The sequence below is a fragment of the Nicotiana tomentosiformis genome, chromosome 2 (assembly GCF_000390325.3).
Source record: "Nicotiana tomentosiformis chromosome 2, ASM39032v3, whole genome shotgun sequence".
NCBI classification, from domain to species: domain Eukaryota; kingdom Viridiplantae; phylum Streptophyta; class Magnoliopsida; order Solanales; family Solanaceae; genus Nicotiana; species Nicotiana tomentosiformis.
The window spans coordinates 131205940-131231758 of record NC_090813.1 but is presented as its reverse complement, the minus strand read 5'-3'; the positions used below and the strand labels follow the sequence as shown (position 1 = coordinate 131231758).

The window sequence follows — 25819 nt, the reverse complement described above, 5'->3', positions numbered from 1 at the left end:
GAGCCTGTGGCCATTTTGGACAGGTAGGTTCAAAAGTTGAGGTCGTAGAACATCGCTTAGGTGAAGGTTCAATGGAGGAGTTATCCAATCGAGGAGGCGACTTGGGAAACTGAGCATGATATGTGTAGCAGTTATCCTCATCTTTTCACCATTCTAGGTATAATTCTAAACCCGTTCAAGGACGAATGTTTGTTTAAGAGAGAGAGAGAGAGAGGATGTAATGACCTAGCTAGTCGTTTTGAGAGTTGTAGCCCTGTTCCCCTCATTTACAGCTCATTCTGTACTTATAGCTGTTATGTGACTTGTCGGGGTAGTCATTTTGGGTCCGGTAAGATTCTGGAATGAGTTAGAACACCTAGTTCCAAGGTTTAAAACTTAAGTTAAAATAGTTGACCGGATGTCGACTTATGTGTAAACAACCCCGCAATAGAGTTTTGATGATACCAATAGCTCAGTATGGTGATTTTGGATTTAGGAGCGTGTCCGAAAAATTTGGAAGTTCGTAATTAAATTAGACTTGAAATGGCTAAAATCGAAACTTAAGCTTGGAAGTTTGACTGGGGAGTTGACTTTTTGATATCGGGGTCGGAATCCGATTCTGAAAATTTGAATAGGTTTGTTATGTCATTTATGACTTGTGTGCAAAATTTGAGGTCAATTGGACTTGATTTGATAGGCTTCGAGATCGAATGTGGAAGTTGGAATTTCTAAGTTTCATTAAGCTTTAATTGGAGAATAATTTGTGGTTTTAGCGTTGTTTGATGTGATTTGAGGTTTCGACTAAGTTCGTTTGAAGTTTTAAGACTTGTTGGTATATTAGGTTGAGGTCCCGGGGGGCCTCGGGTGAGTTTCAGATGGTTAGCCAATCGAAATTTGGACTTAGAACAAAGCAGGAAACTTTCTGCCATCTGATGCAATCGCACCTGCAGAATTTGGCTCGCAGATGCGAGCTCGTAGAAGTGGATGGTCTGCAGAAGCGGATGAGGCGTCACAAAAGTGCGACCGCAGAAGTGATGCAATGGTCGCAGATGCGGCCTGGGATAAGGGGGTCTTGGACCGCAGAAGCAGACGCTTCATCGATGGTTGATTAAACCATTAATTGATTCATGCTGATCTTTGTTCCAGAGTTTCCAACAGTCTACATGTTTGAATTATTATGTGTTCATGTTCACATGAACTTCATAGTTCTTCATTAATCTGATGTGACCTTTATCCTTATTTGTTACATCTCTATAGTTTTTGAGTCTTGAAGCCGAGTTTATTATTTGATAACTATGACTGAGATGAATCTGAAGGTGTTTAAGTTTATATCCTTTATTCTTTAACCTTAAGCATAAACTCTAAGTGTTCATATGTTTTCTTCTCTTCTTATGTTTGTTAAACTATTTCTAAGTTGCCATTATGATCTTTTATTTTGTCTAGTTAATGTTTCTTCTGTTGACCTAATCTTGTTTGAATTAAACTTTCTTCTCTTCTCCCAATAGTCCTATTGTACACATTTGTTAAAAACTAAGTTATTTTCCTTATTACACAATCATGATAGTGCTTCTTTTCATTATTATAAAAGACTGATAACTTGTTAGACTGAACTTAGTTATTTTCTTGATTAGTTAACATCTTCATGCTGCATGTTAAATCTAAAACTTACTTGGTATAATACCTCCCTGTCTCTAAGACTTTTAGGTTGTCATTGGTCTTTGAAAACTGACATGCATTTTATCTTTCAAGATTGTCTTCCCTAAAAAAGGACCTAGTTGCTCTGCTATAACCAAGTGATAACTTGTGAAAACAGAAGCATGATCATTTTCATATTCAGATACTAACCTAGACTTAGGTTTGATTTAACCTTGTTCTAATACAATATCTTTCCTTTATCTGTAACTCGTTCTCCTCATGTCATGCTTAATCTAATTCTATAAATGTGTAAAGTTTTCCCCTGTCTACATAAAATCATTACTGCATTTGAAGTGTTCAAGTAGCTAATTGAATACTGCATGTCCCCGTTTAATTCCTGATTTCATACCTTGTCTAGAACCACTCCAGTTCTTTCCTTACTGTTAATTTTAAAACCAAATTTGACCCCCTAAAATCTTATATGGACCATTACCGATGCTATCTGAACATGATGATTTGTTTGAAGCTAACACTATTAGGAGTATGATTCTGTAGAAATACTTAGGGATTCTATGTATTAATCTATGAATTAGTAGACCTCTTGAGAGAGTTAATCTTGTCCTTGATATCTTTGATAACCTCTATAAATGATTAGTCATGATTGTGTTGCCTGAATTTTTATTGCTGGTTTTTAAAAGTGTTAGAATAGTAGTGTCAACCTAGATATGTGCTAAAAGCAAACCAACTAGTTCACACTAGGTTTTACCAGAAACAAGAACCTCTGTATCTGTTGAGTTGTTGCCGTATAGCTTTGCCTTTTCTTGGAATATTGTTTTGCTCTAATGTTCAGACCATTGTAATATGCTTATGATGCTTCTACTCCTCACCTATATGTGTTTCAAAGTCAGATCTTTAGATTCATATGATATATGTTTGTTTGATATCCAATGTAGACTATATGTTCTTATGGTATGAGGGAAAGTATATTTTTGTGGTAAGTAATGCTATAACATTTAGTTTACATTGAAAGGGCTTCATTGGCATTTAAACCTGTAAGGAAAACATGCTATTAGTATTTAAGGGTATTTGGGAGTGTAGCTCGACTCTAGTTTGGGCTGCCCTGCCCTGCACAAGCATTGCCCTAGGCCTTGAGTCCCTTGGGAACTTTGAAGTGTCCGGAGACTCAAAGGGAGCATCGACCTTGAGTGGAATTTCCTTCTTAGCCCTTAATTCATCGACACATTAAGTTCTTTGGAGGTTTAATATTTAATGACAACGAAAGGTTTTCAATGTGAATTATTTCCTAAGTAGAACCACTACATTAATATCATCTCCCACAGTATTGATTATTTTCTTGTTCCAATTGTTTGTCTATATACATGTCATACACGTTTTGAATCTGTTGAGAATGTGGGGTATACTTCTAATGATTTTCTTTCTTTTTTGGGCATGTATACATTTGAGCCTCCTAAGTTCCTAAGGAATTCAGGCCCAAACCAGCTTTGCTGCATTTTTTGAAGAGTCCAGTCCGCTATAGCCGCGCCTCTCAATTATTGGGCCTACCTTATTGAGGCCCAACTATCAGAGTCCAGTCCTTTCTCCCTTACATCTTTTGTTACTGCTCATTATTTCCATAGCCTAGTTTACTGCTTTATTATTTTCACTTACTGCCTTTATCGTTTTTTCATATTTCATTACCATGTATCTAACACTTATATATTAGATTATGTGTTTTACTTTCATGCTCTAATATTACATGAAACGTAGGCAAGCTTTAACTAATATAGGATTTAAATATAATTAGTTAGTAATTAATCTTTGCTCCGCTAATTATAACTTGTTTATCTCGAACACTCACCTCTCTTAAAGAATTTTTGAAGCTCAGGCTCTAATAAAAACAGTAGCCCATTTTCAAAGAAAATTAGAAAATGAATCGCTGGTATTTGCTAACAAGGAATGAAACCAAAATTTTATGAAAACAGTAATGAACGGTCACCTAAATGAATTTTCAAAGATTCGTCTTCTTCAGAATTTTTTAAGACCAAGGTATATTTAGAATCACTTTTCTTACGAACATCTTTTAAAATTAACAAGCATCTATTCTTTAAATTAATTACTTTCATAATTTAATAATTACAAGCCTTAAAATATAGACTACTTTCAGAACTCTCTTAACCTTCAATAACCCTTTTATAATTTCACATCCCTCCTAAGTCTTATGTATATACTCCCTTTAATATATAGTAAGCCATGCCTTAGTAGTAATTAAGCATAGTATAAATTACTGATTCCTTAAAATTAGTCTAAGTCCTATGGAGCTACCTCAGGTAGATTTTAAGAGGTGCCTAATACCTTCCCCTTAGAAGAACAAGAACCCTTACCCATAATCTCACAGATTTGTAGACCTGTAAGAAATATAACTTAGTAATTAAATAAGTACCCTAGTATACCTTTATATATTAGGTGGCAACTCTCTTTCATCAACAACAGAGAAATTACAAGTTGAATCCCGTCTTGACTAGTACAAAATAGGGCACAACAATATGGCGACTCTGCTGGGGAAACCCCACTTAGGTTTTGACCTTAGCAGACTTAGACTAATTTGGCTTCTAAATTTATTTATTCCTTGCTTTGATTATAGTTGAAATCGCAATTACATGCTTACTTGCTTTATTTGCTCTTTATAGTTATTCGCTATTTATAATTATCATGCTTATTGCTGCTACACCTTTGTTTGTTACTGCTTTATACATACTGTCATCACATTTCTTCCAATCGAGTCTTGGACGTACACTATCACACTCAATGGCACGCGAGGGTTGTCTTTTATACCCTTCCGAACCTTCTTTTCAAAACTCTCTAGTTTCAGAGAATGGCTTTGTCAGGTCAACTAACATAACTTCTCACATGTCACGACCCGAAATTTTCACCTTCAGGATTGTGATGGAGCCTAACATTTAACTTCCTAGGCAAGCCAAAATTGAAATAATCTTAACTATTTTTAAGCACCTTTAATAAAATATAAGTCAATTACTGAAGTAAAGTGCGGAAGGCCATAAATACCGAATTATGAAAATACATCCCCGAATCTGGTGTCATAAGTGCACGAGCTACTAGAATAATACAAATAAAGGTCTGAATAAAATTCAAGTTGTTTGAAAGATAATACACAGCTGAGATAAGATAGAAGGGGACTTCAGAACTGTGAACGATGTGCAGTTATACTTCAAGTCTCCTCTGAGAAGCTGAATCCGAGCACGTCTATGGTACGCTACTGGGACCAACTCCAAAATCTGCACAAGAAGTGCAAAGTGTAGTATGAGTACAACCGACCCCATGTACTCCGTAAGTGTCGAGCCTAACCTCGACGAAGTAGTGATGAGACTATGAAAAGATAGGTACATAAACAACCTGTACAAGTATATACAAATACGAAGCAACAATAATACAATAAATAACAATTTATAAATTGGGAGGGGACATGCGAAGGTGGTTGATATAATAATTTCAGCAGGAGAATTATCACTTAGAAGCCAAATAATTTCTCAAAAATAAAATGAGCAATTGATGATATAAAAATGGCACGGTACCACCCTTCGTGCTTTTACTCTCATTTGACACGGCATCACCCTTCGTGCTTTTAAACTCTTTGAAAATGATACGGCATCACCCTTCGTGCTTTTATACTCACCAATGTCACGACAACACCCTTCGTGCTTTTAGACTCGTCCTTACCATGATAATGATATTATAGATAATGAAAATGGCACCACATCACCCTTCGTGCTTTTACACTCTTCCTTACCATGAAAATAATAATATAAATTTGGAAGAGTATTTAAATGCGAGGATATGCACTTATCAATCAATTCAATACCAGAATACCGACTTCACCTTCCAAAATATTCAACAATAATTAAATGAATAATAATTTCACGAATAATGATTAAATAATCAATAATAAACTTAAAATGGAATATCTTAATCAAATATGCAATTATTCATAATAAACAAATTCCACCCGCATTCTTTGACTCAACCACAACGCATAAGTACTCGTAACCTCACATATACGTTGTTCCCGCATATTAAATCACATAGCAAATAGACAAATAAGTCATATTCCCTCAAGTCAAGGTTAACCATGACACTTACCTCGCTTTGCAACCAAATTAAAGATTCAAATAAACCCTTGACTTGTGAATTCGTGTTTGAAATCCTCAAATCTAGTCATAAACAATTCAATATACTCAATACAAATCGTAGGAATTAATTCCATATGAATTTACTAATTTTTCTGATTAAAATCCGAAATTCATCTCAAAACTCAATAGTGGGGCCCATGTCTCGAATCTCGGAAAAACTTACAAAATTCGAACTCCCGTTCTGAGACGAGTCCAACCATACAAAAATTACCGAATTCCGATGTCAAATGGACCTTCAAATCTTAATTTTTTGTTTTTGGAAAGTTTAACAAAAATTCTAATTTCTTCTATCTAAATCCGAAATAAATGATGAATATAGACACAGATTTATGAAATATAATCACTTTTGGTTATAGAACACTTACCCAATTCAATGTCGTGAAAAATCCCTTTGAAATCGCCTAAATCCGAGACTCAAAACTCAAAAATGAGTAAAAATGGCTAACTCCTGATTTTAAGCATTTTGTCGAGCATTTTCACACTTGCGGACTATAATTTCGCACTTGCGGCCTCGCATTTGCGAGACAAAGCTCGCATATGTGGAATAGGCAGCTTGTCCAGTGTCCGCATCTGCGCCCAGAAATGTCGCACCTGCGACATCGCAGAAGCGCCCTAGTGACCGCAGAAGCGGTGTTCCTCGCAGAAGCGGCTCGTCCATCGCAGATGCAGTTGCGCACCTGCGCTCATTTCTCCGCAGAAGTGGAGCTCGACAGGGCTGTCCAATGTCGCAGAAGTGACTGGAATTCTGCAGGAGCGACCACGCACCTGCACACAAAATATCACAGGTGCGACACACCAGAACCAACACTAGGCAGCATGTTCCAATTGCTCTGTGGCTCGTCCGAAACTCATCCGAGCTATTCGGGACCTCGTACGAATATTCCAAAAGGTCCAGAAACATAATACAGACTTCCTCGGGGTATTAATTCACGTCAAACATCATCGAAATTACAATTCACACCTCGATTCAAACTTTTGATTTTTTTCAAACTTTTCACTTTGCAAAACTCGTGCCAAAACATATTAAACGAATCCGGAATGACTTCAAATTTGGCACACAAGTCATAAATGACATAATAGAGCTATTCCAAATTTCCGAAATCGGATTCCGACCTTGATATCAAAAAGTCAACTCCGTGGTCAAACTTGAAAATCTTTAGCCTTTAAATTTCTAGTTTCCGTTAAATGGTCATAACTTGAGCTAGGGACCTCCAAATTAAATTTCGGGCATACGGACAAGTTCCAAATCATGAGACGGACCTACCAGAACTGTCCAAATACTGATCCGGGTTCGTTTACTAAAACTGTTGACCAAGACTCTATTTCACATTTTTATCAATTTTTCACATAAAAATTTTCCGAAAAATTATATGGACTGCGCACGCAAGCTGGGGAATGATAAATAGTGGTTTTCAAGGTCTTAGAACAAAAATTAATTATTAAATTTAAAGATTATCTTTTGGATCATCACATTCTCCACCTCTAAAATAAACGTTCATCCTCGAAAGAAATTAGAAAAGTACCTGAGCTGGTAAAAGGTGTGGATATTTACTCCGCATGTCCAACTCGGACTCCCAAGTAGATGCTTCTACCAGCTGACCTCTCCATTGTATTCGAACTGATGGATAACTCTTAGACCTCAACTGTCGGGCCTGCCGGGCTAGAATAGCTACCGACTCCTCTTCATAAGTCAAATCTTTGTCCAATTGGACTGAGCTGAAATCTAATACATGGGACGGATCACCATGATATTTCCGAAGTATAGACACATGGAACAACGGATGAATTGCTGATAAACTAGGTGGTAATGAAAGCCTGTAGGCTACTTCGCCCACCCTTTCAAGAATGTCAAAGGGTCCTATATACCTAGGGCCCAACTTGCCCTTTTTTCCAAACCTCATTACACCTTTCATAGGTGAAACCCGGAGTAATACTCTTTCTCCAACCATGAATGCAGTATCACGAACCTTACGGTCGGCATAACTCTTTTGCCTAGACTGAGCTGTGCGAAGTCGATCCTATAACCTTGACCTTATTCAAGGCATCCTGTACCAAAGCAGTACCCAACAACTGAGCCTCTCCCGGTTCAAACCATCCAACTAGAGAACGACATCGCCTCCCGTACAATGCTTAATATGGAACCATCTGAATGCTCGACTGGTAGCTATTATTATAGGCAAACTCTGCAAGTGGCAAGAACTCATCCCAAGAACCTCCAAAGTCTATAACATAAGCGCGAAACATAACTTCCAATATCTGAATAATGCGCCCTGATTGTTCGTCTATCTGTGGATGAAATATTATACTCAACTCAATCCGCGTACCTAACTCATGCTGTACAACCCTCCAGAAGTTTGAGGTAAACTACGTACCTCGATCTGAAATAATAAACACGGGCATTCTGTGAAGGCGGACAATCTCACGAATGTAAATTTCAGCTAACCGCTCTGAAGACTAGGTAACTGCCACTAGAATGAAATGTGCTGACATGGTCAACCTGTCCACAATGAACCAAACTGCGTCGAATTTTCTCTGAGTCCGTGGAAGCCCAACAACAAAATCCATAGTGATACGCTCCCACTTCCACTCAGGAATTTCTAACTTCTGAAGCAAACCACCAGGTCTCTGATGCTTGTACTTAACTTGTTGACAATTCAGACACCTGCAACTATATCCTTCTTCATTCTCCTCCACCAATAATGTTGTCGCAAATCTTGATACATTTTGGCGGCACCTGGATGAATAGAATACCTGGAACTGTGGGCCTCTTCCAGAATTGATTCACGAAGCCCATCCACATTAGGCACACAAATATGACCCTGTATTCGCAGAACTCCATCTTCCCCCACAATAATCTGTTTGGCATCACCGTGCCGCACCGTGTCCTTAAGGATAAGTAAATGAGGATCATCATACTACCGCTCTCTGATGTGCTCATATAAGGAAAATCGTGCGACTGTGCAAGCTAGAACCCGACTGGGCTCTGAAACATCTAACCTCAGGAACTAATTAGCCAAAGTTTGGACATCTGCAGCTAACGGTCTCTCACCAGTCAGAATATAAGCAAGACTGCCCATACTTACAGCCTTTCTACTCAAAGCATCAGCCACCACATTGGCCTTTCCGAGGGTGATACAAAATAGTGATATCATAATCTTTCGACAACTCCAACCATCTTCTCTGCCTCAAATTGAGATCTTTTTGCCTGTACAGACACTATAAGCTACGATGAGCAGTAAATACCTCACACAAGACACCTTAAAGGTAATGCCTCCAAATCTTCAAAGCATGGACAATGGCTGCCAATTCTAACTTATGAACAGGATAATTCTTCTCATGGATTTTCAATTGTCGCGACGCATATGCAATCACCCCGCCATCTTGAATCATTACTGCACCAAGCCTAATGCGAGATGCATCACAATACACCGTTTAAGATCCTGAACCTGTGGGTAATACCAACACTGGTGCCGTAGTCAAAGCAGTCTTTAGCTTCTGAAAGCTCAACTCACACTCGTTTGACGATCTAAATGGGACACCTTTCTAGGTCAGTCTGGTCAATGAGCTTGCTATAGATGAAAACCCCTCCACGAACTGACGATAATAACCTGCCAAACCCAGGAAACTCCGAATCGCTGTAACTAAAGTGGGTCTAGGCCAATTCTGAACAGCCTCTATATTCTTAGGATCCACCTTTATACCTTCTGCCGATACAACATGCCCCAAAAAGGAAACTGAGTCTAAACAAAATTCACATTTTGAAAATTTGGCGTATAACTGATTGTTTTTCAAAGTCTAAAGCACACTCCGGAGATGCTTCTCATGCTCCTCTCGACTGCTGGAGTAAATCAAGATTTCATCAACGAATACAACCACAAAATAATCCAAATAGGGCTTGAACACCCGATTCATCAAATCCATAAATGCTGTTGGGGCATTTGTCAGCCCAAATGACATCACTAGGAATTCATAATGCCCATACCGAGTCCGAAAAGTTATCTTAGGGACATCAGATGCCCTAATCTTCAACTGATGGTAACCAGACCTCATGTCGATCTTTGAAAACACCTTGGTACCCTAAAGTTGATCGAATAAGTCATCAATTCTTGGCAGTGGATACTTGTTCTTGTTGGTAGCCTTGTTCAACTGCTGATAATCTATACATATTCGCATTGAACCATCTTTCTTCTTTACAAATAACACTGGTGCACCCCAAGGCGAGACACTAGGTCTAATAAATCCCTGATCAAGCAAGTCTTGTAATTGCTCCTTCAATTCTTTCAGTTCCGGTAGGGCTATACGGTATGATGGAATAGAAATTGGCTGAGTGCCCAGAGCCAAATGAATACAGAAGTCTATATATCTGTCGGGTGGCATCCCCGGCAAATCTGTAGGAAATACTTCTGAAAATTCACTAACAACTGGTACTGAGTCCATAGAAGGAACATCCGCACTGGAATCGCGAATATAAGCCAATTAGGCTAGACACCCCTTCTCGACCATACGTCGAGCCTTCATATAAGAAATAACCCTGCTGGTAGAATGACCAGGAGTTTCTTTCCACTCTATCGAGGTAACCCTGGCATGGCTAGGGTCACCATCTTGGCAGGACAATCCAATATAGCACGATAAAGTGACATCCAATCCAAACCCAAGATGACATCAAAATCTACCATATCAAGAATTAGAAGATCCACATTAGTCTCAAGACTCCCAATAGTAACCACACATAAATGATAAACATGATCTACCATGATAGAATATCCTACCGGAGTGGACACACACACATGAGCACTTAGAGAATCATGAGGCATCACCAGATATGAAGCAAACTAAGAGGACACATAGGAATAAGTAGATACTGGATCAAATAGAACTGAAGCATCTCTATGGCAAACTGAAACAATACCTGTAATCATAGCATCAGAAGACTCGGCCTCAGGCCTAGCTGGAAAAGCATAAGGCTGGGCCCAACCACTCTGAACTGCGTCCCTGGGCTGGCCTCTAACTAGCTGGCCTCCACCTCTAACGGCCTGACCTCCACCTCTAATAGTCTGACCTCCACCTCTAGCTGCCTGACCCCTACCTCTAGCTGGCTGAGCAGGTAGTGAAGCAACCTGTACTGGAATCATAGCACGAGAGCCCTACTGCTGCATGCTGCCTTGAGACTTGGGGCAGAATCTAGTAATGTGCCTCAAATCACCACAAGTATAATAGGACCTCGGCTGCTGTGACTGCTGACCCTGAAATTGTCCCTGTCGACCTGAGTAATCACCTTGAAAACTCTGGATCAAAGGTGCACTTATATGAGCTGGTGGTGCTCTATAGGATGCCTCTAGTTCTGAATGAAACAGCCTGGGAGGATGTCCCCTACCAAAATTACCCCTGCCTCCACACGAGGCACCACTGAACCCACCGAACCGACGAGGCCTCTTATCAGACCCCTGCCCTCTCTCCTATGCAAGAACCATCTCGATCCTCCTCGCAACATTAACAGCCGCCTGAAACGAAATCTCACTTCCGGTCTCCTTGGCCATCTGAAGCCTGATAGGGTGAGCGAGTCCCTCAATAAACCTCTTCACTCTCTCTCCCTCAATAGAAAGTAAAAGGAGAGCATGACGGGCTAGATCCACAAAACGGGTCTCATACTGAGTAACAGTCATACTGCCCTGCTGGAGACGCTCAAACTGCCTACAAAAATCCTCTCTCAATGTGATAGGGAGGAACTTCTCTATTAATAGCCGTTAGAACTGCTCCCAAGTCAGCGTAAGTGACCCAGCTAGTCTGGTCAACATAAAATCTCTCCACCACCTCTTGGCGGAAATCGTCATCTGAAATACAGCAAAATCGACCCCATTGGTCTCAACTATACCCATGTTCCGTAGCACCTCATGACAATGGTCAAGAGAATCCTGTGGGTCTATGGTACGCTACTGGGACCAACTCCAAAATCTGCACAAGAAGTGCAGAGTGTAGTATGAGTACAACCGACCCCATGTACTCCGTAAGTGTCGAGCCTAACCTCGACGAAGTAGTGACGAGGCTATGACAAAACACGTACGTAAACAACCTGTACAAGTATATAGAAATACGAAGCAACAATAATACAATAAATAACAATTTATAAATTGGGAGGGGACATGCGAAGGTGGTTGATATAAAAATTATGTAGGAGAATTATCACTTAAAAGCCAAATAATTCCTCAAGAATAAAATGAGCAATTGATGATATGAAAATGGCACGGCACCACCCTTCGTACTTTTACTCTCATTTGACATGGCATCACCCTTCTTGATTTTATACTCTCTGAAAATGACACAGTATCACCCTTTGTGCTTTTACACTCACCAATGGCATGGCAACACCTTCGTGCTTTTACACTTATCCTTACCATGATAATGATATTATAGATAATGAAAATGGCACTGCATCACCCTTTGTGCTTTTACACTCTTTCTTACCATGAAAATAATAATATAAATTTGGAAGAGTATTTAAATGCGAGGATATGCACCTATCAATCAATTCAATACCAGAATACCGACTTCACCTTCTAAAATATTCAACAATAATTAAATGAATAATAATTTTACAAATAATGATCAAATAATCAATAATAAACTTAAACAAGAATATCTTAATTAAATAGGCAATTATTTATAATAAATAAATCCACCTGTATGCTTTTACTCAACCACAACATATAAGTACTCGTCACCTCACATATACGTTGTTCCCGCACATTAAATCATGTAGCAAATAGACAAATAAGTCCTATTTCCTCAAGTCAAGGTTAACCACGATACTTACCTCGCTTTGCAACCAAATTCAAGATTCCAATAAACCTTTGCCTCACGAATTTGTGTGCAAAATCCTCAAATCTAGTCATAAACAATTCAATATACTCAACACAAATCGTAGGAATTAATTCCATATGAATCTATTAATTTTCCGGATTAAAATCCGAAATTCATCTAAAAAATAACAGTGGGGCCCACGTATCGAATCTCGAAAAAACTTAGGAAATCTGAACACCCGTTCCGAAACGAGTCCAACCATACAAAAATTACCAAATTCCGATGTAAAATAGACCTTCAAATCTTAATTTTTCGTTTTTGGAAAGTTTTACAAAAATTCTAATTTCTTCCATCTTAATCCGAAATAAATGATGAATATAGACACGGATTTATGAAATATAATCACTTTTTGTTATAGAACACTTACCCAATTCAAAGTCGTAAAAATTCCCTTTGAAATCACCTAAATCCGAGACTCAAAACACAAAAATGAGTAAAAATGGCTAAGTCCCGATTTTAAAGCATTTTGTCGAGCATTTTCGCACGTGCGTACTATAATTTCGCAACTGCTGCCTCCCATTTTCGAGATAAAGCTCGCATTTGCGGAACATGCAGCTTGTCCAGTGGCCGTATCTGTGCCTAGAAATGTCGCACCTGCGACATCGTAGAAGCGCCCTAGTGACCGCAGAAGCAACTCGTACATCGCGGATGCGGTTGCGCACTTGCGCTCATTTCTCCGCAGAAGCAGAGCTTGGCAGGGCTGTCCATTGTCACAGAAGCAACTGGAATTCTGCAGGAGCGACCATGCACCTGTGCACATAATGTCGCAGGTGCGACATAACAGAACCAACACTGGGCAGCAGGTTCCAATTGCTCTGTGGCTCGTTCGAAACTCATCCGAGCCACTCGGGACCTCTTACGAATATTCCAACAAGTCCAGAAACATAATACAGACTTACTCGGGGTTTCAATTCACATCAAACAACATCAAAATTATAATTCACACCTCGATTCAAACTTTTGATTTTTTTCAAACTTTTCACTTTGCAAAACTCGTGCCAAAATATTTTAAATGAATCCGGAATGACTTCAAATTTGGCACACAAGTCATAAATGACATAACAGAGCTATTCCAAATTTCCGGAATTGGTTTTCGACCCCGATATCAAAAGTCAACTCAGTGGTCGAACTTGGAAATCTTTAGCCTCTAAATTTTCAGTTTCCGTTAAATGGTCATAACTTGAGCTAGGGACCTCCAAATTAAATTTCGGGCATACACCCAAGTCCCAAATCACGAGACGGACCTACCGGAACTATCAAAACACTGATCCAGGTCTGTTTATTAAATATGTTGACCAAAGTCAACTTAATTGAGTTTTAAGACTTTATTTCACATTTTTATCAATATTTCACATAAAAATTTTCTAGAAAATTATACGGACTGTGCACGCAAGTCGAGGAATAATAAATAGTTCTTTTCGAGGTCTTAGAACACAAAATTAATTATTAAATTTAAAGATAACCTTGCGGGTCATCACATCACTTCCTTCAGTCTAATTCAAAAGTAGGAAACACTCTACTTTAGTAAAATAGGTCATGCTGCATAAACCTTAGGTGAGTCGGTCTTTGGTACCGACTCACAATTACGAAAGCCACACTGATGTCAACGGGTCATACACCCAACGACATAATTTCTGTGGAAAGACAAATAAACTTGACAAGACACTTAAGGATCTGAAGCAAACAGTTACCCAAATATTCTTCTTTACCCACCTCAGAAAATGGAAATAAACCAAAACATCCCTGAAATTAGCATGGTAATGGGAGCACCACATAAGTTGAAACAATGGTGGAAGAATATTCGTCGGGAACACGGAGATGAGGTTCGGATGCACCTAGGGGCATTAACTGCATTGATGAATATCCGAGCAGACAGGGTGCTCACTCGCCCGTTGATAGAAATTTTGGATCCGGGTAAGGTGGTGTTCAAATTTACCGACTGTGAGTTAGTACCTACATTGGAAGAAGTCACAAGTTTCACGGAGTTGCTGTTCAACGGAATAAAGCCAGTATTGCCAGTTACTATGCCCGGTTACCGGTTCTTGGATGCCTTTGGCCTTGCTAACAGCATAAGCTTAAGAAGTATCGAGGATGGATGGGTGAGCCTCGACCAGCTATTCGATAGATTCGGGCACTATGAAAGCTACAAATCGTATTCAGGGGAGTTTCAATGTGACCAAGCGACGTAGGAGAGTCTCAGGCCTATCACTTTCACAATGGAACTGTTCGGATTATTAGTCTTCCCACAGCGAAGGGTCTGTATCAACATCAACCTATTACCAGTGGTCCTGGAAACCCTCCATGGCAATCTTCAAGCTACTTTGGTGCCGATGGTGTTAGCTAAGATGCTGAGGGTGTCAAGACCCAAAAATCACAAGTCGTGATGGCACCTAACTCGACCTGCTAGGTAAGCCAACTAACAAAACAATACAAGCCAAATGAAATTATAAAAAAATAGTGAAGGATTGTCCGAACTTTTACAAATTAACCCAAGAACTGGTAGTATAAATCATGATCTTCTAAGACTTGGAATTTACAAAGCTGATACAAATAATTACACGATTTGTTTGAATGTTACATAAACATATTAACAAAATATAAAGCTACCAAGGACAAGTGGAAGCTATATCCGGAATGCATGAACATCTTCAGGGTCAGCTCCCGACATTACCAGCAGCTCCGCTCCAAAAGTCTACATGCAAGGTGCAAAAGTGCAGTATGAGTACAATCGACCCCATGTACTCAGTAAGTATTTTGTCTAACCTCGTCGTAGTAGTGACGAGGCTTTTTAGTTAAAAGATGCTCACTGATAGAATTTGTAATGTAACTAACAATAGAACTATACTATAATATAACAAAATAGAGCACACGAACGAATGTACAAAGCAATAATAGAGTACTAGAAGAGATCACAATCCAACAGTTTCCAATATCTCGACCAATCCTTTCCTTAGAGCGAAACCCAATGAACTAGAATAATTACCTCAAAACTTTCATAGTGTGAGAGAAACACTCAAGACATCAAATTCAACAACACGACAACACCCTTCGTGCATTTATCTCATCCTCATCAAATATGCGTAAAACAGTACCAACCGAAGGGCAGAAATACCGATAATAGAAATGACAAAGTAGGAAATACGCAAGTAGTAATAATAAACGAGAATGCACATAAGGACATCAGTCACAGACTAGGCAGAAAGCATAAAGGTAATGACAACAATTAGGAAAGGAATGTAACTTCAACTAACTAGCATGGTGGATGCATGAAGATAGATATAACAAATAAGAAAGGGGACACATGATCTTTGTAAGTTAACAAAATAGAGACATGAATGACTAACATGGAAGAAGACCTGTACCTAAGTGCAACAAAACAGATATGTCATGGATGCAATTATAACAGCAGGAAGTTGGCATGATATTTACAAGCTAAGCAAGTAGAAGGCATGGGCAACACAACAATTGAGATAGAGAATAAAGACAGAATAGTGACGACAAGTCACATAAGAACTGTAAGTATGACAATAACAATTCAAGGTAAGGACATGAAATATCTGCAAGAAAAGGATATCACAATATAATGCATGTCCCTCGTCCACACTTGCACGGAAACACCCCTCTTTCCATGAACTCGTAATAACACAAAAGCATGATAATATAAATGCAATGGCACGGCATCACCCTTCGTGCTTTTACTCATAAATAATATGGTACGACATCACCCTTCGTGATTTTACTCTGAATAATATGGCACGACATCACCCTTCGTGCTTTTACTCTGAATAATATGGCACGACATCACCCTTCATACTTTTACTCTCAATAATATGGCACGACATCGCCCTTCGTGCTTCACACTCTCCCTCACATGATAATGTATAAACAAAGGCACGACATCACCCTTCTGCTTTACACTCTTCCTTACCCTGCATATGTATATCAATGACAAACAAGGCAGGAAGCATAAATAACGTCAAGGAGAGTGTTTAAACGAATATTCCAAATGAATCCCTTTCACAACTTTCCAAGCCAACACTAGTGCAATAAAATCCGCAAGAACCTTATTATTCAAGTATTCCAACAAATCTCATAAAATGATCTACAACACAAGTATAGAATCTAGTATCTCAAGAATATCGGCCGTAGCAATTTATTAATGATTATGCATATTGATGACCGAATTAGACACATCAATGTGTTCTAAGAATTTCATCAAATTTGATCACGTTATAACAAGCGAAGTCTTAGTTCCTAACGTTTAATACTATGATCTTAGTATCTAGGAGTCAAGTAAGACATGAAACAAGAAGGCCAAGTAATTCTACAAGACACAATTTATAACATAATTTACCCCCGAGCATGGTTAACCCTGGCACATGTATATATTCTCGTCACCTCATATATGTATCACCCCTGCATGTAACAAACGATGTCAAATAGTAGGAAAAGTTCCCTCAACAAAGTTAGGAAAGACACTTACCTCAATTCGGCTAACTCAATACTCAATTTAGCTTTTTTCTTTACAAATTCACCTCTGATTGGCTCAATCTAGCCAAAGACGATTTCAATACATCACACAATACAAGGGAAAATAATTTCAATTAATAAAGCTATGATTTTTATTCAATTTCTAAAAAGTCAACAAAAGTCAATCCCCGAGCCCAAGGGTAGGTCTTGACTACCCATAGCCTCACGAGTCCAAATACGTGTTTTGTTTTCATATCCGAGTCCTATTCGACTCTCAAATCCCAAATTTTTATTTTTCAAAGTTTTGACAAAATCCTCAACTTTTCCCTAGATTCTCATGAATTTGATGTTAAATCTTATATAAAATCATGAAATGTAGTTGAGAATTGATTAGAGGTACTTACCCAATGATTTGGTATGAAAATCCCTTTATACATTCGCCTCACATCGAAGCTAGGGTTTAAAATATAACAAAATGAAGCCAAATCTCGAAATTATCACTATTTAGCAGGTTGCAGATGTCGCATTTATGACAAGGCAAATGCCACCCCCGCAAATGTGAACAATATATCACAAATGTTAAATGGAGGTTTTCCAGCTAATGTCGCATTTGCGACCAAACGCTTCGCAAATACGGAAAGGGGGACCATCGCAAATGAGAGGAATTTTTCGCAAAAGCGAATTCCTGCCCAGCAGCCTGAGTTTGCAAATGCGAGGCTGCTTCGCAAATGCAATAGTCACATTTGCGACCAAAACATCACAAATGCTATGACACCAGTACCAACACTCAAAAATCATGAAAAACCAATCCGAAACTCACCCGAACCCCTGAGGCTCCAAACCAACCATGCACCCAGGTCCAGAAACATAACACAAACTCGCTCGATCAAATCATCAAAATAACCTCTAAAAGCACGAATCGGACCCCAAAACACATGAAGATCAAAGGAAACTTCAAGAACTTCTAGAATCGCAACCAAATGTCCGAACCATATCAAATTAACTCCAAATGGAGCCAAATTTTGCAGAAAACTTCCATATGATGAAACGAACCTACTCGAAGCTTCAAATCATGCATAAAAACCTCAAAATGACAAATCGCACATCAAGTCAAAATCAATGAACTTTGAAACTTCAACTTCTACAACCGATGCCGAAACCTATCAAATCACGTCCAATTGACCTCGAATTTTGCACACAAGTCACACTTGACATTATAGACCTATTCCAACTTCCAGGATTGAAATCTGACCCCGATATCAAAAATTCTACTCTAGTCAAACTTTCCAAAAATTCAACTTTTGCCATTTCAAGACTAATTTGACTACGGACCTCCAAATTACAACCCGGATGCGCTTCTAAGTCCAAAATCACCCAACAAAGCTAATGGAACTAACATAACACCATTATGAGACCTCAAACTACCGAGTGAAGTGCATATACTCAAAACGACCAGTCGGGTCGTTACAGAGGGCCTTGTCCGCATGCGCATGAGGATATGATTTCTTTAAAGGTTGTAACTTACTGCTTTAGATCTGGGCTACTGAATATTTCTTCTAGAGAGAGGCTACTATCAACTACTTCATGGGCATCAGCAATAGGATCCAAAGAAACAATAAAAGAATGAGCACTGGATCTCCTCACATGGGCAAGAAGAATGGAGGGAAACACTGACCAATCTAACATGAGAATGGATCAACTGGAAACTCTCTTGGTTAGGTGGAAGGGAAATCTTGAGGACTCCTGAGAAATACTTCATTGAGTTGATCAAACTTGAAGGAATTCAGCCATACTCACCCATGCGGGTCCTCAGACATTTCGGGATGATCAAAGATGTGCCTCTGTGGACAATGACATCGCTATATGAGGATGAGTACAATGGACGTATCCCAATTCCCAGGATAAGAAGACTGCAAGACGAGTGGAATGACCTGGTAACAATACATATGGGTCAAAACTCATGGTGTAATCCGGAGTATTACGTCTAGATTAACGAAGAAGAAGAACTGGCCTGCCCTAGCAGAGAAGGTATAGCCTGGTTAGAGGACGTGGTGGTTGCTTTGCAGATTTGCAATGAGATCCTGCCGCATTATCTTGTGACCACGTCAATGCATTATTAGGTGGTCCCAGGATCCATTAACCACATGTTTCCACCTGCTGAAGATCATGATTGGATAGTGGAGTACATCCAGATAGAATCAAGAACAAAGCCAACGATGATAAGGAGGAGTAGTCTGAATCCAATGATGATTAGGATGAGTTTGAAAAAGACCAGGAGGAGGATCAAGAAGAGGAGCTAGAAGAAGAGAAGGACATGGGAAACGACTCAGGGGATGGTTATTAGAGTTGGTTGAGTTCCCCTCTTTCCCACTTTATACCTTTATCCCTAGTTTTCTCTTTTTACTTTCCAAAAAAGCGAGTTGTCCAAGCCCATACAGTTCTATGAAACAATGATGTAATCCTTGTTCCCACTTGTATCAGTCCAAATTATCAATGAAAACAAATTTCTTCGGATGTAAATGTGTCAAGTCTAAATGTCTGTCAGATATCTGCGAATTAGGCCTACCTCCGGCAATGAGAGGTCCCTGCGAATTCTAGGAATGCGCTAGCTGTAATGCTCGAATTATCTGCTCTGTGTGATTTCCTGCTCGTATAAATGAAGAAACTAACTCTTGTTCCTTTTCTTTTCCTGCTTCTTACTTTTCTTTTGCTTTATTATTACCCAAAAAAGGTTGGTTTGTGTCGACCAAAACTGGCGGAATCGCCATACAATCAAAGGTAAAAAGGAAAGATGTCAGCCGCAGAAGACCCAATTGAACATGCTCTGGTCATAGCCGATATCCCGGGGAGATCGGGGGAAAAATACAACACTAGGAATGATGAACACGTGGCCAGGATGGCCCAGGAAATGGAGTACTAAAGGGAGGAGGTACAACATATCAGAGAACTGGTGCACCTGGCCATGACAACACTTCCTCAGCCACCTAGATTCCCTTATTTGGATTCACTTCCAAATCACTTTCCTTCCACATCACGCCGAAACAACAACACCCCAACTTCAACTCCCACTACTCAAGTCATACCTCCGGTAACCCCTGCTAACCCACCAAATCCCCCCATCTACGCTCCTTACGTACCACGATACACTCAGACATCACAAAACTAGCCTATTACCACTAATGTAACTACCCATCCTTGTAAAGAAGTCACTTTCACCACTAACCAGCACATACCTATGGCACATGCTTCCACCCATGAATGGTACATTCCCCATGTATATGCAATTTCTGAACCTACCTTTATAGCACTTGTCATGGTCAGGGTGCCTTATGAGATTGACCAATACACTGAGATGGAGAGAGAAGCTCGTCGTAAGGAAGAAGAGTCAGTATCTAAGAAGTTACAAATATTGAGAAGGCAAATGAAGAGTCTCCAAGTTGCCCAGGGAAGTGAAAGCTTAGACTATGAGGACTTGTGTATTCATCCAGATGTGGTTATGCCACAAGGGTACAAACCCCTAAAGTTCGATATCTTCGATGGGACAGGGGACCCTCACGCACATCTGAGGGCATATTGTGGCAAGTTAGTTGGAGTATGGAGGAATGAGAAGCTAAGGATGAAGTTATTTATAAGAAGTTTGACGGACGAAGCACTCACCTGGTATACTCGATAGGATCGACGAAATTGGAGAACTTTTCAAGATATGGCGGAAGACTTCATGAATCATTTTTTATTCAACACCGAGATCATTCCTAATCAGTTCGCACTGGTGAACTTGCAGATAAAACCATCTGAGTCATTCCAAGAATATGCACGACGATATAGGTCGGAGGCTGCCAGGGTGCAACCTCCGCTGGATGACAATGAGCTAACCAAATATTTCATCAGAGCCCAGGAGGGAATATACGTTGAAAAGATGATGGGAATGAGGGGACAGAAGTTCCCCGAGCTGGTCAAGATGGGAGATTTCTTGGAAGAAGGCATAAAATTTGGTAAAGTACAATCCATGTCAGCACTGCAAAGTGGCCAGCAAGGCCATCCAGTCAGGATCAATTGGAGGCCGAAAGAAGAAGAAAGAGGAGGTCTCAGTAGTCATCCTTTACTACCAACCCAACCCACATCACGGGAGCACCTCTTACTCCCCAAACAACTACTCACCACCACCCACTTATGCTCCAATTTATAATACCATGCCATATTACCAACCTCAACCACAATACAACCTTCCTCGAGCTAACAACAACCAAAACCCAGAATGACCATATGCTCTTGTCCAAACCACTACTCATCAGAACCGACCCAGTTATGCACCATGCCCTCGTCCCAGCTTTGTAGAGAGGGGTTGTAGAACTTATACCTCGATTGCTGAGCCTCTGGCCTAATTATTCGAAAGCTTGAGAAGAACAGGATTGATACACCCGATCGAGGGAAGGTTTCTTGAACATCCCTCCAAATATTTTGATGCCACTAAAAGATGTGTATACCATTCCAATGTATCTGGACACAACACTAAAGGTTGCTTCATTGAAAAATGAAATTGAAACTATGATCTAGAGCATAACCATTCAGTGTACTCCGACACCACCCAATGTGAATCGAAACTCACTACCAAATCAGCGAAACCAGGGAGCTAACATGATCATATTAGACGAAGAGTATGACCTAAAAGGAAAATTTGTCACTATAGGAAATGCAGAAGCTGCAAGGATCCCTCCTTAAAAGGCTCCGATCATTATAGTACAACTAAGGTCTAAGGTAACGGTTCAGACTTATCCTAGCGACCTGCTGATGCTATCAGAGAAGAAGAAGGTCGGGGGTACAAAATCGTCCCATGGACATACCAGCAAAAGGGAAAGGCCAAAATGATAGACTCTGCTACAGTCCATGGTATGACTAGGTCTGGGTGATGCTACGCCCCTAAAGATGTCAATGGAGAAAATATGGGGAGAGAACAAATTCCAAGGAGGAACATAACAGACCCATAAGCCACCGAGTTTTGGAAAAGAATGTCAAGCAAAGAATATTCTATGGAAGAGCCGTTGAAGAAAGCTCCAGCACAAATATCTATCAAGGATCTATTAATGAGCTCTGACAGTCATAAGGATACCCTGCTAAAAATGCTAAGTGGGGTAAGTTTACCAAGTAACACCACTAGCGAGGCGTTGGCCGTGACTATTGGGAAAATGGTTGAAGCAAACATGATCACTTTCAGAAAAGGCGAACTTCCTGTTGAAGGCGCAAGTCAAAACAAGGCTCTTCACATCACTATCAAGTGCAGGGACAAAATAATGTCCCGAGTATTGGTTGATGGCGGATCAGGATTAATATTTGTCCTTTCTCCACTCTACGTGAGTTGGGAATTCATTTGAGGGAAGTCAAAGAAAGTCACGAGAGGGTGAGAGCCTTTGATGGTTCACAAAAGGACGTTATTAGAGAAATTTATCTAGCCTTACAGATCGGACCGGTCGATTTTCCGGTATTGTTTCAAGTGATGGACATATCCTCTTCTTACAACTTGCTTCTGGGCAGTCCCTAGATACATATGGTAGGGGGCGTGCCATCCACTTTGCACCAATGCATAATATTTTTGTGGGGATATGAGGAGATAGTGGTTCATGGCCAGTGGGGTCACTCTGCCTATTTGGAGTATGCTGTTTCATTCATTAAAGGGCTGGACAGAGTTGCCTTCTACACTGTGGAAATCATGCAGACTACTAAGACGGAGAAGGCTGAAAAACATTTGGGAATGCAGTCGCCGTATAACTCCAAGATATCTATGAGGGAAATGATAAAATATGGATACAAACCAGGAACAAGGTTGGATGCCAAGTCAGATGGAATCACAGAGCCAATTGACCATAATAGGAAGAAAGGAAGGACTGGCATAGGATATCAGCCTCTGGAAGGGAAAGCTCGCACTGTTAGCTCTGGGAAAAAGGTTTTTATGCCAGAGCATGTTGCAAGTCCGGGACAAAGTTCAATACCTGAAGATGATATCATCGATGGAATGTGAAAGAATGTTGCAAGTCCGGGACAGAGTTCAAGAGAATGTTGTGAAGGAACTGACATCAAGACACCGACTATCAGAGATGCCAAACCAGGGAAAGAGCTGCAGAATTGGACTGCCAGACCATCTTTGGTTCGCCGGGAGTCTTGGTAGTATGGAACTGTAAAAGTTTTCTTTTAAAAAAGAGCATGGTCAATTGAGGCATTTACCGTGTTTGTACCTTTTTGTCATTTGCCTCTTGTGAACGCGTAAGACGTTCCCCTTTTGATGAAATAAAAAGAAAATTTTCCTAAATGTTGTAACTTTATTTTACCGCTTTATTTATACTTAGTTTTCTTTTCAGTAATCAAATTGATAAGAAACTGCATTCCACGATTATGACATATAACGAAACCATTGAGCGCAACGACCTGGATTACGAGGAGTATGACGAGAGCATGATGCCCGACAATCTCCCGCAGGAAATCGAGTAGTTGAAAAGACAGAAAAATCCCAACCTGGAAGAAACAGAAGTGGTCAATCCTGGAAGTGAAGAAGATATAAAGGAAACCAGAATCAGCATTCACCTAGAAGACGAGCAGAAAGAAAAAATGACTGAGCTACTCCGATAGTACGTCGATATGTTTGCATGGTCCTACGATGACATACCAAGATTAAGCACTGACATTGTCTCGCATCGACTGCCCACTGACCCTACCAGACCGTCGGTCAAGCAGAAGCCCAGAAAGTTCAAACCTGATTTAAGTCTGAGGATAAAGGAAGAAGTGACCAAACAGATAGAAGCAAATGAAGTAAGGGTCACCAACTATCCAATCTGGTTGGCAAATATCGTCCCAGTGCCCAAGAAGGACGTAAATATCAGAATATGTGTAGACTACCGAGATCTCAGCAAAGCTAGTCCAAAGGATAATTTCCCTATGCCAAACATCCACATTTTCATCAACAACTGTGCGAAGCATGAACTGCAGTCATTTGTGGATTATTTCGCTGGATAGCATCAAATCTTAATGCACGAGGAAGATGCAGAGGAGACAACTTTCACCATGCCTTGGGGAGTCTCCTATAATAGCATTATGTCGTTCGATCTCAAGAACGCCGGTGCCATCTACATGTGGGCCATGTCGACCCTTTTTCGCGACATGATTCATAAGGAGATTGAAGTGTATGTGGATGACATCATCATAAAGTCTCGAAGGAGCTCGGAGCATTTGGACGACTTGAGGAAATTTTTTGAACGCTTGCGAAGGTACAGTTTAGAGTTGAACCCATCAAAGTGTGCGTTCGGAGTCCCCACTGGAAAACTTTTGGGTTTCATTTTAAGTAGGAAGGGGATAGAGCTGGACCGATAAAATATCAAGGCCATCCAAGAATTACCGCCACCAAATAGCAAGAAGGATGCATGAGTTTCTTGGGCAGATTGAACTACATCAGTCATTTTATAGCCCAGTCCACGGTAATCTGTGAGCCCATTTTTAAGTTGTTGAAGAAAGATGCTGCCACAAAATAGACGGAGGATTGCTAGAAAGACTTCGACAGAATCAAAGAGTATCTTTCAAATCCGCCAGTATTGGTTCCCCCCGAACTAGGGAAACTATTGTTGCTCTATTTGTAAGTCTTTGACAATGCCTTCGTTGTGTGTGAAGCAGCACAACAAAACTAGGAGAAAGGAGAAAGCCATATACTACTTGAGTAAGAAGTTCATTCCATGCGAGGACAAGTATATACCGATAGAACGGACTTGTTGTGCTATAACTTGGATTGCTCAGAAGATAAGGCATTACATGTCAGCATACACCATGCATCTGATATCTCGGCTCGACCTGCTCAAATTCATTTTTCAAAAGTCGATGCATACCGGAAAGCTAGCTAAATGGCAAATTCTCCTCAGCGTATTTGATATTGTGTACATAACTCAAGAGGCTATCAAAGGACAAGGTTTAGCCGACAACCTCATCGAGAATCCAATGGATGGGGATTACAAACCGCTTACCACATATTTTCCCGATAAAGAAGTACTATTTGCCGGGGAAGATATTGCAAAATCATACCCTGGGTGGAGAATGTTTTTCGATGGAGCAGCAAACTTCAAAGGAGTCAGGATTAGGGCAGTCTTGATTTTAGAATCTTGAAAACACTATCCAACATTGGCAAAGATAAGATTCCCTTGTACCAATTATATGGTTGAATAAGAAGCGTGCATCCTTGGAAATAGAATGGCAATCGACATGAATATCAAAGAACTTTTGGTCATAGGAGATATCAATTTGCTGATACACCAAGTCCAAGGAGAATGGTCCACAAATAATGCCGTACCTGCACTGCGTGAAGGAGATGTTCAAGAAGTTCACAAATATTGAGTTCAAGCACGTCCCGAGGATTCATAATGAGTTCGTCGACGCCTTTGCAACCCTATCATCTATGATTCAGCATCCAGACAAGAACTACATCGACCCTATCGAGATAGAGATCAGGGATCAACATGTCTATTGCTTCCATGTAGAAGAAGAACTCGATGGTAAACCATGGTATCACGACATCAAGAAATTCCTTGCAACCGGGGAATGCCCAGAGAATGCTACTAATGGTCAAAAGTGATCCCTCAGGAGGATGGAAAACCACGTTTTCCTTAATGGGGAAGTCCTGTATAGGAGGACCCCAGACGTAG

At 40.1% G+C, this 25819-nt stretch overlaps 1 protein-coding gene across 1 annotated transcript; it reads left to right on the top strand.

The window, feature by feature from the left end:
- Window positions 1-24776: 24776 nt before the first annotated feature.
- On the top strand, window positions 24777-25283 carry LOC138905618 (uncharacterized). Its single transcript, XM_070194139.1, has one exon. It carries the CDS (start codon window positions 24777-24779, stop codon window positions 25281-25283), a length of 507 nt encoding a protein of 168 aa, XP_070050240.1.
- The last annotated feature ends 536 nt before the right edge of the window (window positions 25284-25819 follow it).